This window comes from Accipiter gentilis, chromosome 23, assembly GCF_929443795.1.
Source record: "Accipiter gentilis chromosome 23, bAccGen1.1, whole genome shotgun sequence".
Taxonomy (NCBI): Eukaryota; Metazoa; Chordata; class Aves; order Accipitriformes; family Accipitridae; genus Astur; species Astur gentilis.
This window is the reverse complement of record NC_064902.1, coordinates 11,683,990-11,710,956: the sequence shown is the minus strand read 5'-3', so window position 1 is coordinate 11,710,956 and position 26,967 is coordinate 11,683,990. Positions and strand designations below refer to the sequence as shown.

At 39.1% G+C, this 26,967-nt stretch overlaps 1 protein-coding gene across 4 annotated transcripts in view; it reads left to right on the top strand.

Moving 5' to 3' along the window:
- The window catches only part of EEFSEC (eukaryotic elongation factor, selenocysteine-tRNA specific), a 131,455-nt gene that overhangs the window by 83,986 nt on the left and 20,502 nt on the right, over positions 1-26,967 (top strand). For 3 of the 4 annotated variants that reach the window (XM_049826345.1, XM_049826347.1, XM_049826346.1), the window contains exon 6: positions 2,356-2,512. The exons of the other annotated variant lie outside the window; for it this stretch is intronic. In XM_049826345.1, coding sequence (XP_049682302.1) covers positions 2,356-2,512 — 157 coding nt within the window. The remainder of the gene's footprint in view (positions 1-2,355; positions 2,513-26,967) is intronic. 4 annotated transcript variants of the gene reach the window in all.

Genomic DNA, 26,967 nt, shown 5'->3' with positions numbered 1-26,967 from the left:
TAAAGGCCTATAGAGATGCCCAAGGAATAATGGTGATATGGACAGAACATATTAATCAGCTAAAGGAGGGATTTTTTTAACAAGTTGACCATTGGAGTGAAAGGAACAGTGCAGCTGGAGCCCTTGGTTGCTCTTGTACACACAGTTTAGGAAAGTAAGACCCTAAAAAACACATAGACTTGTAAAAGATTAGATGTTTTAAAATCAAAAGGTATGTCACCTGTTCACAGAAGTAATTCTGAGGTTTTTTTCTGACAGCCTTGCTGGGGAGGCTCTAAACTGAACCACGTTAGGCTACTATGACTGCTCACCCTGTAATTCCGTTTTTAATTAAGTTAAAGATAACTTTGAAGTGCTCTTGGAAAAACAAAAGATGATGTCTTTAAAGTTGACTTCCTGTGCCATTTTGGGGGGGATAACTACAAAATAACAGAAATATGGAAGATCCTCAGTGGAGCGTAAGAGACCGTCTATTTCAAACACGGGCAGGAAGCACATAGGTAGTGGTGCAGGAGAGGGATGTTCAGTTTTGAAATTCTTGTTTTAGTAATAAAAGATTTATAGGAAGAGGTAATATTTTTATTTCACCAGCTAATGCAACTGGAAAAATGAAGAAGGTTTTGAGAATATAAGTGCTTCTTCAGGTTGGAATTAACAGGTTCTTTTTCTGCTAGTCTTTTATTTCAGACCTGAAGGCAGGCAAGTGTGCCTGAAAGCTTATCGTCCCCCTCTCCCACCACCTATTATCAGTAGCTCTAGTAAAAGACATTATTCAGTTTTAAATTTAAGCCAGGGGTTGCCAAGCAGTGATACTACACTAAAGGTTCACAAGCTATTTTCGAAGCAGTGCTTGTTGAGGGGGTGGGAGAGGACAGACACAGCAAAAAAACCCCAGAAATGTGACTTTTTGGGAAAAGACAAGGAGTAGATGGATTTCAGGCAGCAAATGTTGTTGAGACATCTGAGTGCTTCTGCCTACAGCCTTGATTCCACACCCAGCTGGGAGCGGAGCTGCCTGTACTGTTGTCATCTCCATGTGAAAGAAGGAAGAAGGGCTGTAGACATTTCTCATCCTGCCTGTGCATCGTGTGGTCTGGGAAAGGGTGAGGTCCTGCCAGTGCTCTCTAATATTGCACAGCCCTTTAAACACTGTTTATAGCTGAGCAAGTAAACCCTGTTTAAAAGAAAACAAAACCTAAATTTCTGATGCTAGATTTACTGCCATACTGAGGCTGGCACTAAAAGAGAGGCATACATATGTAACAAAATAATAAACAACAATGCTGGGGATTTGAGTCTGTATATGCACTACTGTTTACGGAGGAGGCTTCAGGAAAGGAGAGTAGCTTAATAAACCAGCAATACTTTTAGTTGTCATTTAAACTGAATAAAGGGGAGTGTTCAAAATTGGTTATAATTCTTTACTGTTCTAAGTCACTTTGGTCTTTGAAACCCTTAGGTTTATCTAAAAATTGCTCTTTAGATATGAAGAAGAGTTGCAACTTTTGCCACCAAAAAAAAAAAAAAAATCTTGAAAAGATTTAAGTAATATCCCCTTATTTCTTCTGATAAGTAAATAAATGTTCTTGCCGTGGCTACGAGGTAGAGTAACTCCAGGCATTAGGTATACAAGGATATTCACACCTACAGGATTAGGCTCACTTGACTGCACCTTATACTTTGTAATGCCTAAGGGAGGGTTGTTTATCTTGCCTTACCCACCAACCTTGCTGCCTCTTGTTCCTGATAGCTTAATTAAGAATTCAACTTGGAATGGTTCTTCCCACTGGGTTACAAACCTTGAAATTAAAATTGGATACAATGGTCATAAGGCTTTTAGTTTAACAAATCAATGTGTATGTAAAGGTGAATATTTAAAAGGCTCTCTTTAGAAACTCTGAGTAATTCTGTCGTTTCTTTGGAAGTGTAGCTGTTGGATTGCAGGTCTGGAGCTAAGAGACAAAGAATGTTTACATAGGTGATAATGTACTTAGCTGTAGGATAAATAATGGAATAAACTTTTTGTGAGCATAGGTACTTGAGTGACTTTCATGGAAAGATTTCAAAGCATAAAAGATTTTAATTAACTGATCTTTACGGAATGTTCTGTTGCAGGTTTTATTTTTCTTATGTTATAAGAAAGGAGCTGAAAGCAGAAATATATTAATTCACAAAGTCTTTTATGGTTTTAAGACGAAAGTTGCCTTAATGGCTCACCTAGAGTTTTGTTCATCTGGGGGTAAATGGTTTTCCAAGGGCAGGGTGGTACAAGTTAACAAACTCAGTGTATATCATAGGCATAATTTTTCTTGTCACTTTAGATTGTAGGCTTATGAAGCCCTATTTGTTTTGCAGGTGATGGATGATTACAGTGTGATTGGTCGTTCATTGTTTAAAAAGGAAACAAACATCCAGATTTTCGTGGGTCTAAAAGTCAAACTATCTACAGGAGAAGATGGAATAATAGATGGTGGTTTTGGACAAAGTGGCAAATTTAAAATTCGAATTCCAGGTGGGTGCTTATGAGCTAACAAATACTAATCTATGTCAAGTGTAGAGGATCTTTCCATAATGCAAGTCTGAATGTTACCGATAGTCTCCTCAAGTTTTGAAATCACCTCATACCCCGTTGGACCACTGATGATTTGGTGGATTGTATCTTCTAATTAAATGATGGTGGCTCTGACTTACGTTGTGAGACTGAATGACCTGAAGCCATGTCTCCTGTGTCATCAAACTCAGGTCTTAAGATCACTTCCTATTAAGTGTCAGTAACATAGAAATCATGATCTGCCCAGAAAGGTTTGTGGAAATCTTTCCTCTCTCAACATATGTATGATTTGCACCAGAACCCTTCTGAACAAACAAAGGACAGCAAACCTGCAACCATTTTTACCTGTAGCTACTTATTAAATATAGTATAGTGGATGCAAGTTCCTTAACATGCAGAACAGAGCCAATTTACTACCTAACTTGCCTTCAAGCAAAACCTGCTTGATAAATGAGTATTTGAGAGGTTTTTTATTGCTTGTGTCTCCTGGTTTTATGATATTATATATTATTGTATTTTTCATCCTTGGTGAATTACAGCAAGGATTTATGCCTCCTTAGTTTAGAGCACAGGGAATGATTGGTGCTAGAGTTTGTAAGTGTCATTACTGGGGTTTTTTTTCTCCTTGAGGTAGGAAAGTTGTTCTGAGCCTTTTCAAAGGACAAGAATAGGTGCTGCATTTAACTCAGATTGTTGGATAAGATTTTAACGATAGTAGGAGTACTTTTGTATTTCTGTATTGTCTTCAGCCCATTTGTTACTAGCTAATCCTCCGCCCTCTTTAGGGAGATGAATGAGATTGTCTGTTGTACAAATGCAGAAAAGAAGTCATGATGTTCTATGACAGCAAACAGTCACATAGTGATTGATCTGCAGAGAAAACTGAAGTTTCTGGATTTCTTGCTGAAGATGGACTTTTTTTTCCATTTAACTTAAGGCTTGATGTGACTGCACTGATTTTGACCCTCAGCAAATTTCCTTTTTTCTTCCTATCACAAGATAAGAATTTCTGACTAGACAAAACCCCCTGTATTCCAGTCTAGCTGTAATTCCAGTTTCGTCACCAAATGCTAGACTTTGCAAATATGTCTGAGAGCCTAATTAGAAAGCACAATGCATATTTAAAGAACGAAGTTGCACCAGATTGATGTATGTTTTGCATTTTCTAGTATAGAAAAGCTTTTAAGTGTTCACTGAGATAGGTACCTTTAGGTGAAATGGTGTGTAAATGACCTTAATGCTGAAAAGGGTTCAAGCTGAAAATCAAGATGATATCTTGCTTAAAAATGTAGTGTTCTTACTAGCTTTTCTCTCCTGGAGGCAAAAATATGATGAAAGAGAAGAACAACAGGAGGATGACATTTACATTGTCATTTCCACATTTTGGATGGAGGAAATGGTTCTTCACGGGAGAAGCCTAATAAGGAGTCTTTGTCACCATTGGGGATGTAAGCAGTAACTATAATTGTGAACCAGCAGTCACATTAAGAAAATTGTACACAGATTTAGAAAATTGCTTTTTGCTCTGTAGATTGAGTAGTGGGAAGAAATGATACCTTTCACCAAGGTGTTCATTATCTAATCTTGGTTATATTCTTCTGATGTTTAACAGCAGACTATGAAACAGAGGACCCATTATAGTTTGTTCTTTCAATGAGAAGAATACGTAGCAGAATACTAGAATTTAATACCTCTCTAAGATAGGCAGAATAATACAACTTATTTTGCTTTGCTGTAGTCTGGGTCAAACTTGGGTACTATTGTTGTCTGGAAAGAAAAGGCAATAAGCTAAAATAGCTCAAGCTAAGAGTATCAAGCAACATGTGGCTAGCAGCGGAAAGAACCACAGAATTTGGAAGGGCCTAAAAACCTGTGTCTTTAAGAGTTGCAGAGATTTGTGTGTAGGGGGAGGGCTGTTGCTGTGATGCTGTTTAAGTCAACTGCAGTTCACATTCCTTTGTTAGGTCAGTGTTGCTTTTTTAATGTGTCTGCATCCTGTTTGTGGGTGTTTAGGGTTTTTTTTTGGGGGGGTGGTGTTCTTTTAAAATTAAATTTAACTGACCATACTCTTCTCTCCCTTCCCCCCCCCCATCCTTCAGCCTTGCCTCCCCTTGTATAGCCTCTCTTACAGATTTCTTTTGCAAAGAGCTCTTCTTAATTTTTCTGAAGTTATTTCGCTGCGATTCCTTCACAAAAGGATCGGGGAGTGGGAGGGAAGGGAAGGAAATGTGCAAGTTGAAAACTGCCTTGGACTGCCTCAGCCTGGCAGTCAGTCAGTCCTCTTGTATGTAAAACCAGTCTTAACTTCTGGACTTGAATAGCTTGTTCGGGTAGTTAACGTGATGATAGCTGAGGGCTGGCTTTAGAAACAAACCTCTACATAGCAATAAAAATCAGGTGGATGTATTGGAGATGTGTGTCCTGACTACTTAAGGTAGTAGCAGACCATGGCACATTGTAGGGTATGACACGGTCCCGCTGGTGCCAACAGCCTCCGGCACTGTGCCCGCTCACGCGAGCAAGTGTTGGGCTCCCCAAGTGTTGTTCCATAGTCACTTGGAAATGGCTTGTGTTTGCCTACAGATCACAGCCTGGGAACGTTGTCTTGCGTTGTCTGTGGGCTGAAACTTGGCAGACCTCGCGACTGGGAATGGCAGAACACGGATCTGTTTTTTATTCTGGCACTACTTGCGTGCAGCAATAAGTCAGATTCTTTGCTCTGCTCTTCTGCTCTGTGAAATGGGGATAATTACTATCCATTCTGGGAGAAAAAAAAATGTAAATCTCTGATTTAGATTTATTCCAGGCTTGGAGCATTAATATTTCTTGAAAAGGGTTAATTATCTTTCTTTAGAGTACAAAACACACATCTAGAATACAGCATGCAGTTGGAAGTTCCTCAGTCACTGAAAGATGTCAGCAGTTTGGAAGAAATTCAGGGAGGAGGAGCAAGAATGCTAGAGAGGCTGAAGGGATTGATTTATGAGGAAAAGAAGATGAAAAGAATTGCATGAAACTTGGCTAAATGATGTCTAAGTGGGAGATATGATTATCTGCAAGTTGTTGAAGAACATAATGGAGAAGAATCCCTTAGGGTGGTCCAAGGAGGTAGAAGTAAAGCTAATAACCTGAAATAAGTGTAACTTGACCATTGAGAGATGCTATTTAGCGGAGATTTCTTGTGCTGCCGGATCACTTTTGCAGAGGAGGAGGATGTAGTTTCATTTTGAGAGTACAGGTGTAGTTTGGATGTTGGCTAGTGCCTGTCTCGGGGTAAAACAGACAGGCAGCAGGGTGGTGGAAAGTAGAAAGACAATGTATTTTTCATCTCGTTTCTGGTTTTGTGTTCAGGCATGCTTTTATTGCTTGAATAACAAGGTATAACCTACTTTCTAGACTGTTTGCAGAAGCATCTAGGTTGTTTTTTTTTAAAAAAAAAAAAAAGTTGTTGCTGGCAGATCTGCTATTCTGTAGGGCTGGGTTGTGGACCTGTTTGTGTTTTAACTGAGGAAAAAGTTTCAAGGAGTGTTAATTGACAGGATGACTCTTACTTTCCAGACTGGTTGTATGATCAAATACATAAAAAGGGGGACATAATCTCTAAACTCACAAGAGAGTTTTGCTTAGTTTAACGAGCTACTTAAAAAACAAACAGGATTTGAAAGGCAATTTAAACTGCAGTGCTTTGTAAGTTATGCTAGAGTGTGTGTATGAAGGAATGAGCTACTGATGAAGTGCTTCTTGCTGAGGTGGGTGATATGTGGCAGCTGTTTTAGTTGTAAATGGGACCACTGGGTGTTATAGTCAAGGTAAATTAGTGAAAAGTATTGTTCACCTTTGAAATCAAGAACAAGTTTGGGGAGGCAGGAACTGGATGTTTTAAGTGTCTTATTCTAAAGAAGACAAAAGCTAACAATGACAGTCTTTGGAAAAATGCTTATTTCAACATATGTTGCACCTAGGAATGTCATGCCAGTTGATAAGAATTTCAGAGGAAAGTTCAGTGAATCGTTTGAATAACTTAGTGCTAATTGTGGATTTTGTTTAACTGTCACCCAAGAATTGACCCTGTAAAACTCTGCTTGGTTTGCAAACTCATGATCTGTTGATGTGTCTCATGACATCTTTTAAAAGATTGGCTTTAGATATGCCCATTTCATTGGTTTTGGCATGTTGCAGTTGTTTTGTGCTTGATTATTGTAAAATGTAGCAACTTTTTAAATCTAATTGGAACATACCTGGTCTTAGGCATAGTTCACTTGCCTTTCTGTCTCTGCCTTTACTGTCTAGTTGCTAGTAAAGTGTTCATCCTTTCTGAGTCACTGTGATGTGTTTGACTGCAATTCTTCTTTCCTCTTTTTGACTTGATACAGTAAAAATTGCTATGTGAGATGAGTTAAAAGCTACCTTATTTCTTAATGTGAAAGAAGCAGTGCATATCTAACGCTTGTAGCAGCTGAACACGTTTCTGAATTGAGCAAATTTAAATGTAATAAAAGGCACACTTTTCATAAGAGATACAAATGAGAATATTGGAATACAAGCTTTTTTACGTTTCTGTTCTTTTTACCTGGACAGGATAACAGTAGTTAAGTTTCTTACAACGAGTGAAGAAAAACTTGTTTGTGACCTTGTCTTCTGTTGCTAGTAACTTTTTGCCTTGCATTTATAAGTGTTTATTGCATCTGAGAGAGCAAGTCCGTTTTCACTGTTTCTACTGCTTGTCGTGCTGGAGGGGTTGAATGTGCCATAAAAGTCTGTTCCGAAGTAATAGCACGGATGGGCTCCCTAGTTCGGGGGACATAATGCCTCTGGGATCCTACAGTGTTGGTGTAAGATGTCATAAAGTGGTAAGATTTAACCAATGTGCCTTATTCTTGAGAATCCCTTTTATTCTTATGTGTGTAAATTAAGGGTAGAAATGCTGAATATGTGTTTCCCCCTTAGCATATTGTGAGGATGGTGTGTCTTTGGTGTTTTTAGATTTTGCCACTTACTTTGTTCATTGGATAGGATCACACAGTAGCTTGCAAAGTGGTTAATAACAGTGGGAAATCTGTTGTAAGAGCTGTCGGTGAACAGCACTATTCTGCATAATTTTAATTCCAGTTAAAAACTGTGGGTTTAAAAGTGGGATTCAAACTAGTTATTTTTTAGCACTCCACTTAAGCAAGGAAGTCGAATAGAGGTTACATAGTATGAGGGAAATTAGAGTTATGCAAAGATGGAAAAATGCAACAGTAAAATAATGTGTCACATTGTTTTCTATAACTTCCCCCTTTAGAAATATCTTAATTATGTTCTTTTATTATTATTATTTTTTAAATTCTTCATGGGGTGTCTCACTTTCTTCAGGTAGCTCTCAACACACCAACATAGCTGGCATTTGTGGAATATTAGTTACAGTGGTTTTTAAACAACTGTAGGAGACAAGCTTTAAATAGTTGACTGTATATAAATGTCATATTCCTAACTTTGTAATTTGGAGGGCAGTCCTTACTGACATCAGCAGGAATGGGGCAGTCTAAACCTTTTCATTGCACTGAGAATAATTAAACATCCTGTCACTAAGCAGCATACTTTTTTGTGGGAGATCTTGACATTTGGAATTCTTTGCTTGTGTTGCATTAAAATAGGATAATCTTCTTCTCATAGGCCAAATGAAATTTAGGCACATTTAATGTCCATGTTTGCCCAGCCTGGCTCCTCTTCTAATAAAAGAAAATAAAAAATTGTTGGCTGCAAGGGTCTGGTGGGTTGCCATCCCTGTCAGTATCAGGTGAGGCTGAGCAGGATTTCAGTCAAGAGGAAAAACAAAAGCCCAAGGGCAAAGAAATCTGTATAGCTGTGTTTTATTTAAAAGCTGGAGATTAGCTCTGCTTGTTCTTTCACAGTCTCTCTTCCCCTACCCTCTAAAACAAACAAAACCTAAAATCCTTAAGGGGTACTTCAAGCATAAATCTCCTCTTCTTTTTGTGAAAGTTGGCTAGTGTAGTATGGACAGAGGCTGGGAGAGGATTGTTGCCAGGGAAGCATCACTTCCCTGTATGATCCCCTCTTGAGCGGATTAAACTGTAGTGATGTGAAAGTCCTGGTGACCACATAGGAAATAGGAGTTTGTACTGCGTTTTTACAAAAAGGTTGGCCTGAAGGAATCGAGCCTACCTTTTAAGTGGGGATGTCCTATAAGCCCATATTGACCTTTGGAGCTGGATATCCAGATTTATTGACCTTAGAGTGTTCTTTTTGTGGAATCAAAGTCAAGATTGGTGCACATTCCTTCTGAATGAAAACAGAAGTTGTCATTAACTTGCTGTCTCATTCATGTTAGTACCACTAGATCCTGGTCTTGGCTGTAACGACAGAATTGCAGGACTAAGTCCCTAAACTTAGAGCTTTGAAGGGTGATCTGTTGATTGTAAGGTTGTTTTCAGGGGCAGCTGGTCATTGCACACTAGACTAGAAGCTGTGCCCAGGGGAGGTTGATTCTTCTTTGGATTTTAAGTTGCTGTTGGAGCATGTGTTCAGTACGTTGCTCTTCTGGGATCAAGCAGATTGGATTATGGAATTATCAGGCATCAGGTGATGTAGCAGCATTTGAGTGCTTCTATGGAAGAAAAAGGTTCAGTTCCTGTGCAAGCCTTTGTGTTGGGTACAGATTAGGCTACACACTGGTCTTCTGGGTAATTGAGAAGAATAAGATGGAGACTTCCCCCCTCCCCTTTTTGTTTCTGTGCAAGAGGAGCTGCAGGAAGGTGTCACTAATGCAATGGAAGGACCATTGGTGGCTCTCCACCATACGAAGAACTCTCAGTGTTTCTTCCCTACTCATCACGTACACCAATGGCAATCACACTCCCCTGGAAGCTAGGGCTATGGGTAGTCTTCAGGAAAAAGTCATATTGCTCCCTGGCTGATTGTTCAATGGTGGTAAAGAGCGATGTATACTGAACCCTTTTCCCTACCCTGAATAGCAAAGCACCTTATACTTGCACTGGTGTGAGCTTAGCCTCAGAGCAAACCCAACTTTAACCCTGGGCTTCGCTGGCTTTTGTGTTCACGCTTAGGTTATTATTTCTATTACTTCTACTGTGCAGAGCGTGTTTTTGTGGGCGTTTTGTTTGTATTTTGAAAGCATTAAAGAGGTAGGCGCTGCCTCAATCTGAAGAAAATTACTTTGAAAAGACGAGTATTAAGGTGGCGAAGGTAAGCATTTAAAACTTCAGAATATAAAAAAGAATATCTTAATTAGCTCTCCATTGTGAGATGCGTTCTGATACCAGGTCCAGTTAGGTGATTGCATTCCCCACGCTGACACAAACGAGGAAAACATTGCTGGGTTTGGGTGATGCTTTGTAATTGACCTATTATCCCATACTATTTTTTTTTCTCCTCAGTGAGTAATTAACTCCTTTATTTTTTTGCACTTCACTGGAGTCCTGCTGTAAATATGAAATTAATTATTTGTGCAATTTAAGGAAAAAAATCCTATTAAGAAAGGAAAAATAATTCCAGCAGATGGGATTTGTTTGGCCACAGCATGGGTATCTACTTCTACAGAACCTCTACCACTTGGGAAAGGGAAAAAAAAAACCCACAACCAAAAAAACCCCCACCTGGCGATCACTTATATATATTTTCTTCTCTTAATATTAGCTTCCAATCTCCATTGACTTTGACTAGTTTCTGCTAATGTTTTTCTCTCTCTCCTATTTGCTTCTGTTCTTTATTCCAGTCTGCTACTGCTGTTGTCCCCCCACCCATCTTTCTTGGTCTCTGAAGTCTTATGCCAGTAACCACTTATTTTGCCCTCAAGTATTTCTGCCATCAGTTTCAAGCTGCTGTAGGGTGTGCAGGGTAGAGGGGATTTTTTTCTGACCTGTGGATGCTCTAGTGTTGTTACATTGCGAGCTCTTGAAAGGAAGGATTGAAGAGAAAATTCAGTCTAGCTCTGTGCTCAAGATTGCCCTGTGCAGGTGGAGACTGACAAGAATTTAGCTGCCAAAATAGTCTTTTCCAAGTGCATGCTAATTAACAGTTTCCTTTTTTGCCTCCAAAACAAGCGATTGCTCTACTAGTGTCTTAAAGTTAAGTTTCAAATCCTTGTTGCAAATTAGAAAGATGCTATACTTAGAAGTTGTTTATCTTAATTTGAGGATAAAATGTGCATCTGATAGTGTGGGGAGAGGTTGGGAGACAACTGTGGGTTTTTACAAGTATTTTGAAACTGAACAGTTGTTATTTCAGTTGGCAGTGACATTGGTAGTCAGCTGTCCAAAGTACTCACAATGGTAAGTCCCCAAAGAATGATTTTTCTTTTATTTGAAAGAAAAAAAAAAAATCTGTAAAGATTGTTTCTTTTCTTAGATAAACTCAGGTCATATATATAAGATTCTTCTAAGCCACAGGAGCTAGATATGTAAATTAAACAAACTGAGATTTGCGCTCAGTTGCATGTTTTTAGGATCTGGGATTTCAAAAGAAGTGCACTTATCTTGAGATTTGTGGTAAAACTGAGAGCTGGTAGTGCTGCTGCGTATTATAACCTTACTTCTGTGTAGGGTCTCTTGTGGTCATAAGTCTTTCCAGTTAATCCAGGCTTTGTTATTTTGGGGGAATGTAGTTATTGTGGAAAGTTGCATTCCCTGGGAGACAAGAAGCATTTTACATATTTAGGACTGCTACTTTGCTGAATTTTGAATAATTACAACAGCAAATGTAAGCTACTTGGACCCTATTGCACAGTCCAGATCACTGGCTGGACATCTCTCTAATTGATATAGGTGAGCAGGCTGCTGCATTCTGAGCTTGTATTTGCCATCACATCACCATTAACCTATCCAGTGACCTTTTCCAAATTATCTAATACCTCTTGTCTTCATACTGCTGTTATATAAACTGCCCCATCAGGCTGTCATGAGCCTTGCCTGATGTGCTTAGGAAGTCCTTTGTTAAATGGCGTTCTTTTACTGAAGGTTACCTTTTTGAAGGAAAAAAAGGGGAAAAAAGAATGTGTTGGTGGGTGGCAAAATTAAATATTCAGAATGAGGAAATGAATAAGCTTATTTCCCCTATAAAAGCTAACCTGCCTTATTTTACATATGTGATAGTTGCCAAGTTGCATAAACATACAACTGTGGAATAGAACTGTATTCAAGTTTTAAAATTTCTGCTGCATTGTCATTTCGGATATTTTTCAGTTTAAGTGGAGATGCCTTGCTACATTCACTACAGACCAAATATCCTGTTCCTTACAGATCAAATCCTGCATTTAATTTTGACTTTGCTGGATTTATGCTGCTGAAATTGCAAACAATTTGGATTAGAACATGGCATGGAACAACATGATCACTCTTACTTTCATGAAATACTACAGAAGTTTAGTGTACACATCCTGCACACAAGAGCAGGATGTATGTGCTACGTTCTGTTTGTATTTTTTTTGTCCTTTTTAGGTGTTTCATTTTGCAAATTCAATACACTCTTGCTGTAATTTCAAGTGTGAATTTTTTCTTTTTGAGAAAGAATATAGCTAACTGTTTTTATTATGTGTCTATACAGTTTGGCTGAGCAACCTTAGAGCACCAAAAAAATATAATCCTGTAATACCTTTTATCTCTTAGAACAAATGGGAATATCTTTTTTTTTTTTTTTTTTTTTTTTAAATAATTATCATCTAGTTCAACATAAGAACCCTTCTACTTTTCTCTACAGGTTTGGGATGCTTCAGTGTGTGCCTTTTAAAAAAAAAATACTGAAGGGACCAAGTACAGTTTCTTCTGAAGAGTAACAAAATATGCATTTGTATTGGTTCACTGCTGCTCAGTTAAGCGTTGTCCTTCTGGGAAGGAAAGGCCCTTTTTCTTGTGAAGGATTTAACTGATGTCAGTGTGGCTAAATGTGAGGGATTCGGAGGATCCCTGTGGATTTGATTACGGGACTGAACTGCCAAAACATAGTACTTTTTAATGATTGCTTTAAATACTCCAAAAAACTTGCTGGGTACTTGCAAGTTTTACAATTGCTTCTTTACTTCTGTAGATGTTTAAAGTGGAATTTTATGTTGAAGGGTTACTTGTTTTGGTGAGGGATGACTGAATTACTCTGTGCGCAGGTGCGGCGTGGGATTTCAGGGCAAGCTGTTCACAAGGAGCTCGCTCTGTCCTACTTCTAGTGGGCAGCTTTCTCCAAGAGCCTTCTTGTTTCCCTAGAGCAAGGAAGTGGAAGCCATGAGATCTAGATTGTGTTGCCAGGTCTGTAGTTCATTTATACAATACCAAAGCAGGAATTGTTTCCTTCATCTCTGTCTCTGCTTTCTTGTGTGCAAAATGGGATGCAACCGTCTTTGGATGTTACAGTCCTCACTCATGGCTTTGCAGTGTTTGGGTGGAAAATACTTGTTCCAAGCCTTTACGTAATTTAACTTTGATCTTAGTAAATGTCTTCACAAGGGTAGCTCATGCATTCAGATTGCCCTCTTGCAATGAAATTTCTCTCCCTTTCTGTAAACTGTTTGTGCTTATTTACTTGATTTTGATCGATCATTCCTTGGGCCTTTCACCTTTCCTTTCCACCAGTGTTTGTTCTGATATCTTTTTGAAGTCTGAGTAAAAACATTACACCATGGGGGCTTCCTGGAAGCATAGAGCTTTGTGGTTTGCAATTTGTAGGCTATTTGAAGTATTGACTCGCAACAGTGGCCAGTGCTCAGTGGATGAGAACTGTTGTGTGACAAGGATGTTAACCTTGAGAGGCTGATCCATGTTTTGAATTTGGGGACAAAAAAAAGAAAATAGTTGCTCTTAATAGTGCGCATTGATTTTAAGGAAGTCTGTGTAAAGCAGACTTTGGTTTGTGTTTTCACAAAGCGGTTTTGGTGTTTAATAAAGAATAGGAAATAACTGGAGCTTCAATAGACCTGTTTTGATGGGGGGGGGGGGGGTCTGCTGTAACACGATTTTGTATAGTATTACACATAAGCAACAAAAGTATTTCCTGCCTGTAACTACAGTATTATTGCATTAAAAAAAAGCTACAGAGAATACTTTAAAATTACTTAATACCTGGAATAAAAGTTATAGGTAATAGTAGAGAAAACCATCATCCTGCTTAAAAAAGTCTTTCGTCTAATATCTGAGGTTGTAACTTCAATCACAAGAATTCCATATGGCGTACTTTTGTGCTGTGGGTTTTATCATAATAGTTTTTTAAACCTCTGAGCCCTCAATTCCCCCCACCCCTTTCCCCCTCACCCCCCACATCTATTCCAGATTAGGAAATCAAGACAATTTGGCAATTCAGAGAACCTGTTCTTCCCTGTTACAACTGATGAGTTACCCAGTTTCATTTTTCCGATGTTTTACGCTAATCTCTCTCTATTCTCCCTTCCCCGCTCAATTCCCTCTCTGTTTGGCCATTTACCTTTTCTTACTCCTACAGGCCCTTCCTCTGCCAACCACCCTTACCCACATAACTGTGAGCAGCCTCAGCTGCTTTTTGTTTTTTATAAAGTAAATATATTAACTACAGAACCCTGAACTGAGAAAGTGGACCTGTGCCATCCCTTCAATTACTTTGTTGTTTCATCCTAAACTGTCTCTTTGTATATAAATGAAGAATGTTGTTTTTATGGTACAGCCTTTTGCTGTGCACCTGAGGATTTTTAATTCAGTACATGGTTTTGCTGCCAGGTATGTATTTACTTCTGAATGCATTTGTTTACCTTCTCAGTTTTCCATCTGTGAAAGAAGAACAGCATTCCCTCCTTCTAATTTGACCAGTTAATGTATGGATGTGTTAGGCAAGGGACTGTTTGCCTGCGTGTTCCTGAAGTATCAGCTCATCAGGATTGGTATTATAACATGAATACAACATGGGGAATATGCATTTGTTTTCTTTGTGATTGCAATGAATTATCTTTTCAAGCTAGCACAATGGTAACATAGGCTGTGCCAAGCAGTGTGTGCCAGGTAACGCTACAGGCACGAGAGAAAGAAGACATTTTCAAGAACTGAAAATGTGCTAAAGAATGTAAGTTCCTGCTGACAGGAGCAGGCTGTATATCATGAACTAAGGATTTTCTTTTCATGGCTCATTACAATTGACTGTTCTCATAAGTACCTCCTCAGAAGATGTGCAAAGATAATAGTCCCTGTGGAGTTCATGTGGAAATGGATGCCTGATTCCCCCAATCCCTGACTTTTTTCGCTAGTTTTTCTTCATATTTTCCTTGTTACGCTCTTAAGTAGTTTGAGGACATTGTGTAATTGGTTTTAGTTGGGTTTAGTGACCCAGGCTCTGTCCTGAGTTGCATTTTTCTTTTAGAAGTTGTTGAATATTTTAAGAACCCTTTTCCGTTGACTAAGCTATATGAAGGCCAAATAGAAAGTTATTGCAGAAAATCCTGAAATATGCATATCTTTTAATATTTGACATTTTATTCTTATGAAAAATCAAATTAATTTCTCACACCTGTGAAAATAGAATAACTTGACTATTTCTGTCCAGTTGATCATCGTGCATTTCACTAGTGTTTACTCTGAAATACATGGTTAGGTTTCAGAGTAAATGTATGCTGGAGCAAAAGCAGGAGTGATTCTCATTTAGAACTTGTTTCTTATAAGCACAGGAAAAAAAATCAAATTTATTTGGCATTTGGAAAAAATTATAGGTAGATTAACAACAGATTTTAAACGTCTTTATTAAAGCTCAAATCTTACAGAAAAAATACTGATACTTGTAAGGAGACTGTGCTGTAGAGTTTTGCAAATGAGTTTGGTTGAATAACCTTACTTTCTCGAATTTCTGTAAAGAAAGGATGGATTTGTAATATACACAAATTGTTGCTTTTAGGATGGTTAAGGAGAGAGAGAAGCCCTGTAAACCTGGGGGAAGGGTCTGTGTTATTCAGAATCTGAAGTTTCCTGGGTTTGCTTGCTGATGGTTGGGAATCTCCTGTTAAAGACCTGTTGATTCTCTCTGAACTTAAAGCTTTTACTTTTCTATTAGATGTGGTTTTGATTTCAGGACACACATAAATGTGGATTACAGTTATAATAAGTGGAAGCACGGTATAGATTCTCCGCTACTTTCATTGAACCAGGTAGTTAGAATTGGTTTGGGATGGAAAAGGAGGAAAAGACCAGCTGTAAGCAAATTGATGGAGGGTATTTCAGTACACCCCTGCCTATTATTTCTAATTGAAGCTGTCTGAGCTAGTCCTAATACAATTTAGTTATCGCCAGCCAGAAGGATTTTATTTATGGAACAGGGCCTGTTGGAACTTCCTCCGACCCCGGAGAAGCTGTGAATGGGAGAGAGCTGATCAAGCAGGCATGCCTGGCTAGTGTATGCATTTCTTTAATAAGGCAGGGATTGATGTCTTTTGCAGTTCAGGGGTTAGGTAAACAGCAGTCCCTTGGTTCAAGGCTCTCCATGTTCAGTTGTTTGTTTATACGGATCTCAGAAGGTTAGATTAGCCTTCTTGACATCCCAGGGGAGCTTTCCTGACCATGGTATAACCTCATCTGCTCCAAAGTTGCTCGGGAGGTGTCGCATCCCTTTTTAGGAAAGGTACTGGCTGAGTGGAGTGTCTGCAGCTTGTACCCAGTCTCTAGGAGAGGTGGGTGTAATCAGAGTGGTTGGAACACTGGATCTGTCTTCAGTAACTCATCAGTGATTTGCATATGTAGTGTATGTAACTATTGTGCTTCCATTCTCAGACTTGATATTTGCACACAAAGATGACTAGAACACATAACTTAGGCTCTTACTGAATTGCAGTTTTGAAAAATCGGTGACATGCATGACTAATTTCACCAGAACTTTGAGGTTGTGTCTTACTAATTTGTGCTTCTATTGACTTGGCAGTGGTAGCCCATTAAATTGACTAGGATAAACCCTGAATAAATAAGTAGCCATGCTAATAATTTTTATCGAAAAATTAGCAATGGTTATGTGTTAAACAATACGGTGAGTTAGAGCATGCATCTCATGAGGTTCATTTCCATGGCTGTCATATCCCTGTCTTCCTCCTCCACAGAGGCGTGTGATGGTCGCATGAGAAGTGAGAAGAGGAATGGTGCAAATTCATCTGGGTCTTATTGCACTATAATTCTGACGAGGGGAGTTGTTCTGGAATTTGAGGACGATTTTTCTCAGGGTTAGAAGCGTGCTCTATCACGCATGTGACTGGCTGCTTTTAAAATGTGACATGTTATGAAGTTGGCTTAAATCCCAGAATTTGTTGAATTAGTTTTCGCCGATTTGATGTCTGGTGACTCGTACTTCATTTTTCTGCAGCACCTCCAGTCTGTAACCATGCAGACCCAAACAGACATTAATAAACTAGCCACACACCTACATCGTGGTTTGTGAAATATCCTTGCAGGCAGATGGGGGAAACTGAGGTACAAATGTGGGCTGTGAATCACCACTGGACATTTCTGAGAGCTAAGATCTGTGCTGGCTGACCCTTCCTGACTTGTAACCCCCAGCATCATGTTGCTTGACCTGCAGTGCTGTAGTTTTCTTGGGATAGGTTTGTGCCAGTCCTAGAGCTTTTCAGGAAACCTGAGCTTTGTCTGGTGGTCTCAAATAGGATGGTGCTATTAAAGTATCCTGTCCTGTAAAAATCTGTATGGGTGGCATCCCAGCTGAAAGGTGAGGTGTTCAGAGTGGGAGGGGGAGGCCAATTCCATGCTGGCTGAGGTTTCAAAGTGCCAAAATATGAACTTCTTGTCGCTTTTAAATAATGTGTGGGGTCTGACTTAAATGTTGAGTTTTGTATTTAATCAGTATTAATATGATAACAGGAATGTGATAGCTGAAGCGAACACAAAGAGATTATCTTTTTAGCCAAATGCATCCATTAGCTAGGAAATATAGGTTTCTATTAAATGAAGCAGACAGATGGGCTATTGGAGGTGACTGAGAACAGGAGGGGGAGGGGGCTAAGAGGTGAAAGTTGAGGTTTAGAAAATCTCTATAAAAATAAAAACAAACCATCCATCTTGATGGTTGGCGTTTTACCCTCCCGTTGCACTTTAGGGATGGTGCTCCGATTCCTATCGAGAACATTATGCTGAAACTTAATCTAGCAGAGCACTTACTGCTGCCAGACTCTGGCTCAGCAACTGCTCTGCTCCTCCAGAAAGAAGTGGCCAACAAGGCTTCAAAAACAGGACAGTGTTGTGCCATCTTCAGGAAAATTGCTGCTTTGAGATCCCGGGGGAAGGCAGATTGGATCTTGTTCCTCTAGCCTTTTTTTTTGTTTTTGGTTGGTTTTTTTTCTCCTTTTTGGTAGAGAAGTGTGTTGGGGAAACAAAATCATGTTACAGCATTTCAGAGCAGTTGTAAAGTAAATTACTTGTGTATGTGTGCGTATGTATGTATTTGAATCCTTATCTAATAACTGTTGCAACAATGTTTATAGCCAGTGTTTGAAACCAAGGTTATAATAGTATAAATAATTTTAGATAATGCAGATAAGAAAATAACATAATTAAAAGAATTTTACAAGATGGACAATTCACTAAGATAGATGGTGTAACACAATACATTTAAAAAAAAAAATAAATCTGTAACAGCGCAAACATGACACTGGGTGACAGGAAACATCTGTCTTGCCAACCATCCCTGGACTGGCTACAGCCTCACATCTCCACCGCTGGCCCGGGGAGTCACGTGTGCTCCATTGCAGGGGTGAGTGTCAGACCCTCAGCCTTAAGAGCGGGTGCCTCTGTTCTGCCAGGAGGTTGGTGTATTTTTGTTTGGGGATTTTGTGTTGGGTTTAAGTCTATATATGTTTTACTTGAGAAAGAAGTTAAAGGAGCCATGTAGGATGGCACTGCCTAGGAAGAGTGGAATGGCTGTGAACAAATTGAAGTTCATTTTTTCTGAAAGTTGTTCCTAATAATTGGACCTGATTATTGTGGAAATAATTCTGCACGTGAGCTGTGGGAGTCTGATTGGCTGCAAACAGTTTTTTATTGGTCACTGGCTCTTATCTCCCATCCCATTTTGATTTTGCTGCCTGTGATTATTCCCCCCTGGATTTTGAGGAAGGTGCCAAGCTTTGTGTGGAGTTTTAGATTTAGTGATGGTGGGGAGATAGGAAAGGAAAAAATGTGTGGCAGGAGGGAGAAGCGGCATCCCTCTTTTGTCTGGCGTTTCCAGACTTCACACAGAGTTTCATAAATGAGTTTTATGTTCTTTCACTTGAATTCAGTCTCTTGTCTGTGTTACTTCAGCCTGATTTTCCTCTTAAGCCTTAAGTGTTAACAAAACCGGGACACACGGAGGTCCAAAGTGGACTTTTCTTCTCCCTTTACGTTTGGCCCGTGGTCCGTCTCTGTAAGCCAGTACCAAATGAACAAGTGACTGCTTCATTTGAGGAGCACAAACCATATGTTCTTATGATCTCTGGTCCCAGGATGCTTTTAGAAATACGAACTTCAAAACCAGATTGGTTTTGTATTTCCCCATGGTGTCCCTGATTTATGTATCCTCTTGGGTTTTTTTTCCCCTTCCCCAACAGGTGATAGCTACCAGGGAGAAGGAAAAGATCTCAGAGAAGATGGGTAGAGGCAGGTGATGCTCGTCTCCTGCGGTAGCGGAGGGAAGGCTGTGGCAGGGCCCCCTTCCCTTCCCCAGCGGCAGTGGGAGAGACGGGGAGGTGTGTGTGCTCTGCTGGCTTCACGGGGGGTGCAGGAGGTGCGGAGCCATTTTTCAGGCCGCCCTGTCATTCCCGCTTAGGAACCTGACACATGGGCCCGCTTTCTTGGATGTGTTGTTTTTTAGGAAGGAGGGAGGTGACTGAGCGGCTAGCTCCTTGACAGGGCAGTTTTAAAACATTCATAAAACTTTTATTGGGCTGCCACCCTTATGGATAAATATTTTCTGAGTTTATGGGCTTATTTTAAGGATTGAAGCTTAATAGCAGCTTTGTAGCCCGATCCATCCCCAAAATAGCCTTTTGGCAAACCCCATCTCTAGAGGCTGCCATGCTTTTCTAGGTCTTTGGAGTTTCTTCATCGCTAAGTCATTACCCTTTTGCCTTCTTCCAGCTTTGTATGACTAAATGGGACCAACTGTTAAACGAGTCTTTCCCCTTCCCCCAGCCTTGCTGAGAGCTGAAAGCTGATCCAGTGTACCGTATTTGGTCATCATGAAAGGAGAAAGATTGCAGTAGTTATACATTTATTTCCTTTATTAAAGTGGGTTTATTAGACCTGTTTTATTTGTGTCAATTATCAATCTTATCTTAATGCTGCATGTGATTTGAAGATGGTACAGGCTGGTGGCATTTCGGATGTGTACTGGCACTTTTCAGGCCCTTTCTCAATGTGCTTCCACAAATATAAAAGCTTTACAGCGCGTCTCAGCATTAACTGGGGAAACCAGTGGCTCACAGCCAAGGCTATACAAAGGAATGCTGTGTGTAGTGCTTGGAGGAAGATGGAGCTGCAGTTTGAACATCCATGCCATTTGATTTCACTGTGTTGTGTCCAAAGAGGTTTCATGAATTTCAGCATGGGCTTTTGCTCAACACTGACCCAAGACAACACGTGCATTTTGGCTGCTCTTTGGAGAGCTGTGTATGTGATCCCTGTGTGTTCCAGGTCCTGAAAAGTGAATGTTTTTAGCACCTGGAACACTATTCCATGTTACTGGCTCTTTGTATCCCAGGGCAGTTGCTGATCTCCCCTCTTCTCTTACCACAATTGTAGTATCAAGAAGGAAAGGGTACTATTAATTCTTTTTCATTTGCTCAGCTGTATATTATGACACTACTTTCAATCACTGATTTCCTGAACAGCAAACTTCTAACATAGGGGGTTGTATATGGCATCCTTTGTCTCATCCCAAGTTTTTCAGGGAGGTTGAGGCTTTTTCTGTGCAGTGCACAGAGTGCAGGAACCCCTGTTCCAGTATATGTGAGTGCTGGTCCCTCAGACATACTCAGAAAAGTGCATGGTGCAGGAAACAATTTAAAGGTTGGATTCGGGCATTCTTGTGTAAGACTGGACTATAGAAGTGACTAAGATAAAATAGGAGCTTCAGGACAGCAGAAGAGACTAGAATAAACTTTAACTCCCTTAGCAGGATCGCTTGGTCCTAACAGATTTTAAAAAAAAACAACCCCACTTGCTTTATTTTGGGTAAGGCTGACAAATCTTACATGGTCAGGGAACTCCCTTTTCCAGACCAGTCACAGTTCAGCAATACATTTGCTGGCTTGTTTGTTTGTTTTCCCCTAAAAATATAAATATCTATTTTGGTACAAAACAATACCCTGAGACTTTTACTTCTATATTTCCATGACTAATGTTTTTTATGTCAGCGCATCTTGGGACTTGTCCTAAAAAAGGAGCTCATGTAATGCTCATGGCTTTCTGGACATCTAGATCTTCACTCCTCATAATGGCAATTTATTGCTTAGATGAGGAAACTTTATTTTTGCAGTGCTGTTTTTCTGCAAATATTACACTGATAATTAACGAAAAAAACGTAGGAGTGACAAAAGTAATATATTCAATATAAGAATGGATTCAAACAGCTTAGGTGCTTAAATAACTCGCCACAATCTGCCTATTTCAATACAAGGCAAAGAGGTTAAGGCATGTTTTTTTTGCAGGAGACAGCTCTGGCAACGTATGCATTATATGCAGAGTTCTTGTCTGCCATAATTCTGGGCAAAGCTGCACAGTTTGAATTTTTGTACATTTGTATGTGAATTTTATTGCTATATTTATTATGTAAGTATGAGTATAATGGATAGTAACTGTTTCAAGTCCTTTTCCCTGACATTTTGTAGTGGTAGTCCTCCTGCTATGCTAGTGCCTGAATGTTTCACAAGCAGATGGAGTTTATCCTTTTCTACCCCAATGAAGGAAGGTGTCACCTATGTTCCAAAGACATCAGGCAGATGTCTGGAGAGATTAAATAAGTTACCAGCACATTTATGGCAGCGCAGTGAAGAGGACTCTAATGTTTTTGTTTACTAGCAGTATAAGATCATCTTGTGGAGCTTTTGCAGTGTGTTTGATTTTACGTTAGTTATCAGGTCAGCCAGTAGCCTGTTGTTATTGACTGTTGATATTATATTTTTTAAAAAAATTGCTTGTCACAGTGGTGTGTTTGGATCCATTGTGTTCATTCTCAGATTGGGATTAATCTTCAGAAGAAAGCTGGTGGTTACCTAATTTCTAAGACTTGTAAAACAGTCTGGAAATGTAACTGAAAAATATACTTTCGGGAAATATCTCAGATTGAGCTGTTCACTGGATGATCTAATAATTCTCCTTAATTTCTAGCATCTTATAGTTGTAAGAACACAAAAAGATCAAGCTTTTAGCAAATACATCTTTTCTTTTTTCACTCCCTCCTTCTGGTACCTTCTGAACATCACGTTGTGACAAGACTTTCCGCATTTTGAAGCACTTGATACTCATCAGTGTTCCTGCCACAGAAAGATAATATAACTGGCAAAGTTCCGCAAGCCGTTCTCTATTGCCCTTAGTGACACTTGATCTTTGGCTGTATAAGGTGAGGGTACCTTATAGAACTGTACTAAGGAAGATGTTCTGTAGACTATGTCCTTTCTTTCTAACTTTTAATGCAATGGCAGTAGCAGCTGTTGGCTCATGTCACGTGCCATTTTATATTAATCCTTTTTTCAGTTAAGGTTTAAAGAAAAAAGAAGAGCTAGTGGCAAGATTTTATCCTCCTGGGAACAGTTTTGGAGAAAAATACTGGAATAGTGAATGTATGTGTTCCAGAGATTCTTATAGACTCTTTCCCAAAATAACAGACAAAAGGTAGAAAATTTCTCTCTCAATTTAGATCACAGAAGTGGATACAGATAGCTATTCATTACTTTCCCAATATATTGTGGCCCAAAAAACAACCATAATGAGGGTACAGGTACAGAAATTGGTAGTAGGCATTATTCTTAATTTTCTAGAAAATATAAAGAAATTAGCTGTTGGGGGGGGGGTGTATTTTTTTTTTTTTACCAGCAACCTTGGAAGACCCACAGCTTAGGCAAGCTGAGAGATACCCCTGATTCTTATTTGACTTTTGAACTCTGTATATACATTTTCTTTTGTTGTGGCTTAAATTTCACATTGATCCAGAGCTAGTGCTTCTTAAGGATGTAATTTACCTTCAACATGATTCTTCTTGCTGGTGTACAGATGGATCAAGGATTGTGGTTCTGATGGGAAAATACGAACTGCAGACATGAATTCATGTTCTGGAAGCAGAAATAGTGAAACAATGAACAAATATAGCTTTAGGGGAAAAAAAATACACTTCTCAAGTTTTGTTGTAAAATAATTAGCCTTCTGTGGTAGGCATGGAGACTACAGAAAAAGGACAGGAGCTGCTCAGTTGCCTGTGATTTGACTTACAGTTTATGACCTTGAGTAATGTGCCTGCTCAACTGCAGTTAACAAAAGCATATTTGATGAAATGTTAAACTCATGAATTACATCTTCATGAAAAGCCTTTTTTAAAATTTGTAAAATCAGAAATAAATCAAGATCTTTAGACCTCAGTGGAGTTGTTTAAACACGAAATTAAAAGGATCAGGCTGTTTCATCAACAGTGACGCTTCGTAAACTTAATAAATATTATGTAGCTTTTCTTCAGAATAAAAAAGGACTGTGTGTTTCAAGGTATTGTATAAAGAATTGCAGCATTATTAATCCCATTTTGTAAGTGATGACAGAGATGAAATAATACTGTGAACTGATAGAAGCCAAACAGGCAAAACTGCCTAGACATGGGTTTCTTAATTTCCAATCCGCATATCTATGTGTTAGGGCTATAATAACTTGAGAGCAAGTTGTATTACAGTTTTGGGGCTTCTGTAAGGCAATACTTGTTTCTCTGTTTTCCTTAGTATAAGCAACAGTTATTGGTTCAATTGTATTCTCATTTCAACCATTGAATGTCTAGAGTTACTCCCAATTTATACTTAGAAACAGGTAGAATGCTATTTACTTATGAGAGAATGAATATGCTGTCCCTGCTACATGCAGCAGCAAGCACTGGTATCCCTTGCCTACAGCTGTCAGCCCCGGAGGCTTTCATGACATCGGAGAGCCTATTCTTCACTCTTTCATTGCTCAGTGAGTTTTGGTTTATTTGTCTGCTTTAATAATACATTGGTGGTATTATTACTATTTATTATTTTGTTGGTTTTTATAAAGTAGTTGGGTACTACTGTGCTGAAAGAAAAATAGGAAGCGTTTCCTTTGACTGTTGCACTACATGTCATGATTACTGTGTAACAATGAAAGTACAGTTTTTGTTTTCTTGGAGGGCTTTTACCCTTACTTTTCCCCTTTTAGGGGATCAGATCTGATGCTAATGCAGTGTATAAAACATTTCCATTGAAAACTGGAAATTTTCCTGGAAAGCAGGATAGGTTTTTAGGTCACAAGAAAGTTTGAAATGCACAATGGCTCTGAACATTAACTTTTCACTTTACGTCCCTGGAACTTTTTGAAGAGAGACTTGCATTCCTTGGCATTGGTCAAGTAGTCTGGTCTTCATAGACTTGCCATCTGTACTCTCTTTGTGCTAAGTGTTCCCCCTGGGGCACCATCTTATGTTTTAATTTGCAGTTTCAGTTGCTGATGTATGGGCTTTTCTGTTAAATAACTTTTATTTTCTATGCCATTATGCCTACATGCTTTACTTGATTTGTGTTGCATACAAAGTGTTTTCCCCCTGTTGTGTTTGGAACTGGTTTGTAGTAGAGTTACTGTTGTGTAATTCTGACTGAAAGTTACAACTTTATCAGCAAACACAAAGTGCTTGTTCTGTTTGAAAACTTGTGTTTTCCACTCATCATGAACTATTTATCCATTATGTGTGCTGGGTTTTATCGTTTAAATAAAACAAACCACTATTATATACATGCTGCACATTAGGAATTATTAAAGATTCACTGGTATGTAGAGCACTTACTGCTGTGAACACAAGTGAAGAGCTTCTGTAAACAATTGATTCAAGATTTCAAAATAGCACAAGTGCTGAGAAAACTATTGCACTCAACTATACTGTCACATTTCTGTGGATTAATGACTCGCTGTTTATCTCTGTGATAGTGACTGTCTGAATGCTCAAACCCCATCACAAATGTGCTACAAATTCATAACCTTAGATCTCTCTTTAAATCCCAGTGAAGATGTTCTGTTGTGCATATGATGTGCCAAGGAGTATATTCGCAGTTATTGAAGCTCAGCTGATAGGCACTAACGTGCTTCTGTGTCTGAGCTGTAAAATGACAAATGATTGAAAAATATCCTTTGTGCTAAGATCAGGGATTTCTGCCTGCAACCGTAGAGTGCTTTAGAGCAATTCAAGAAAATATTCAGATGTCGACTGGAGAATACATTAATTCTTCTGAGTTCTGACTATTCCACCAGTCTGTGACTATATTTTTGTCCCTGGTACTCAGAAACTTACTGTGCTCAGAGGTTCCCAGGTGCCTTGTGCTTTCTAGTCTTCCTGCTTGTCTGTCTTCACCCCTGCTTCACTTACATTTTTAGCACGCTGCGTCCGTGATGAAAAACACTACAAATGTGAAGATAAGTCTCTGGCCGTTGTATCCTTTACTGAAGCGTAGCTGTGGCAGGCATGTTAGTAACATAAACGTGGTCAAGCTTGCAGATTTGGTTGTACTTTCTATGAAGCATGTTGAATCTGTTCTACTCTATCTAAATACATAGTATTGTGTTTAACAAATTATTTCATTAACGTGTCCTTTTCAAATTACACAAAAAAAAATTCCATAAGCTTTCTGAATTTTGAAATGCAGGCTGGCCATGTTTGGCTTGGGAAGGCTGAATGCTCATGCACTGCTCATGCAGTGTATACTGGATAATGTTACGGTATTTAAAAATATGCAATATGTTCTCTGTGCAAAACCATACACATAAACACTCACACACTGTGTATATTGTGGCTGCACATCTTCAGCTTGTGTGGTATGATGTACACACTCATGTGCACGCCCACACACTAAACCTTTACAGGTCAAAAAGTGAGGATAAACTTTTGAACCCAGCTGCTTCCAAATTAAGTACATGTGCAGGGACCACCAGAGCTGGGGTTACCGTATTCCAGAAAAGTGCTGGACACTGACACCCACATATTGTACTGCAGGAGACTTCTTGTTCTTCCCTCAGAGACTGAAGGATGATGCCTTGAAAACATGCTGTCCTCTTTGCCCTTTCCCTGTCACCAGAAAGGACAGGCAGCAGTTTGGTGACTTCTCCCTTCGTTATGGAAATGGGACTGATACAGTAATCAGGATGCTACATATGGAGCTTTTTAAATTACTGCTCTTCAGTCTTTTGTTAGCCGTCATTATTCCTGAAGATTTTTTCAAGTCATAAAAATGACATTTTTAATATGCAGAATTAAAAAAAGGCAATATGAAGAATACATTTTTGTCAATAAGCTTTTACCTTTTAAACCAGTTATCTTAGTTTCTGCTCTAGGTATTTTAATTGAAGATTAACTACTGTTAAAGAGTATACAAATTTAGGTAGTATATATTTGGAGTAGTAAAATAGGATTGAATAAAAGGTGGGAATAGAGTCGCCTGTCCATTATAATTTTAGATGGCAGAGCACAAACTAAGCTTCATTAGAAGCCAGCACAGCCGACCGAGTGGTTCTTCTAGTGTTAAGGCTTCTTTTTTTTTTTTTTTTTTTTTTTTTTCGTTCTGATGAAGTTCACTAAAAGTATATTTTGGAGTGGCAAGTTGAGCAGGTCTCATTTGAGTGTTTTATTTCTGCTGTCTTTTTTAATAAAAAGTTGTTAGGTCAAAGCTGATGTATGTAAACATGAAACAAAATCCTAAAATTAATTGCTATATATTTCTTACTTCTGACTTCCTGCAGAAATGATCTTGGTGAACTCCTTGCTCAGTATCTTTTTGCCCAATACAGGAAATAAGACTGGTTCATTCCTGTCTGCAAACTGATAACTTTTCTTGCACGTAGAGCAGAACTGGGGTACCACGCAGGTTGTCTTAAGTATATGCATTTAAGACATGGAGGCTGATTTTGTTTGAGAGGGAGGGAGGTGAAGATGCTGCTTCATTCTAACCACCCGCGTGTCTCTTGGGCAAACTACCTGCTTTCCTTCTAAAGAGTTAGGTTCTTCCCCGTAGCATCCTGTATTTCTTCCAAAGGATAAAACGATAGCTGTCCTGAGGAAACTCTTGTTAAGACTCATCGTTTAAACCTGTTTGGAAGGGAGCGCATCTGGTAGATTTTGTAAATACTTGGATTTTTCTTTTTCTTCGGAGCTTTTACTAGAGCTTGAATTTTAGCAGCGTTAAGTGTTAATGTAAACTTTACTGTAGATCCATAGCCTTGATGAACTGTGTG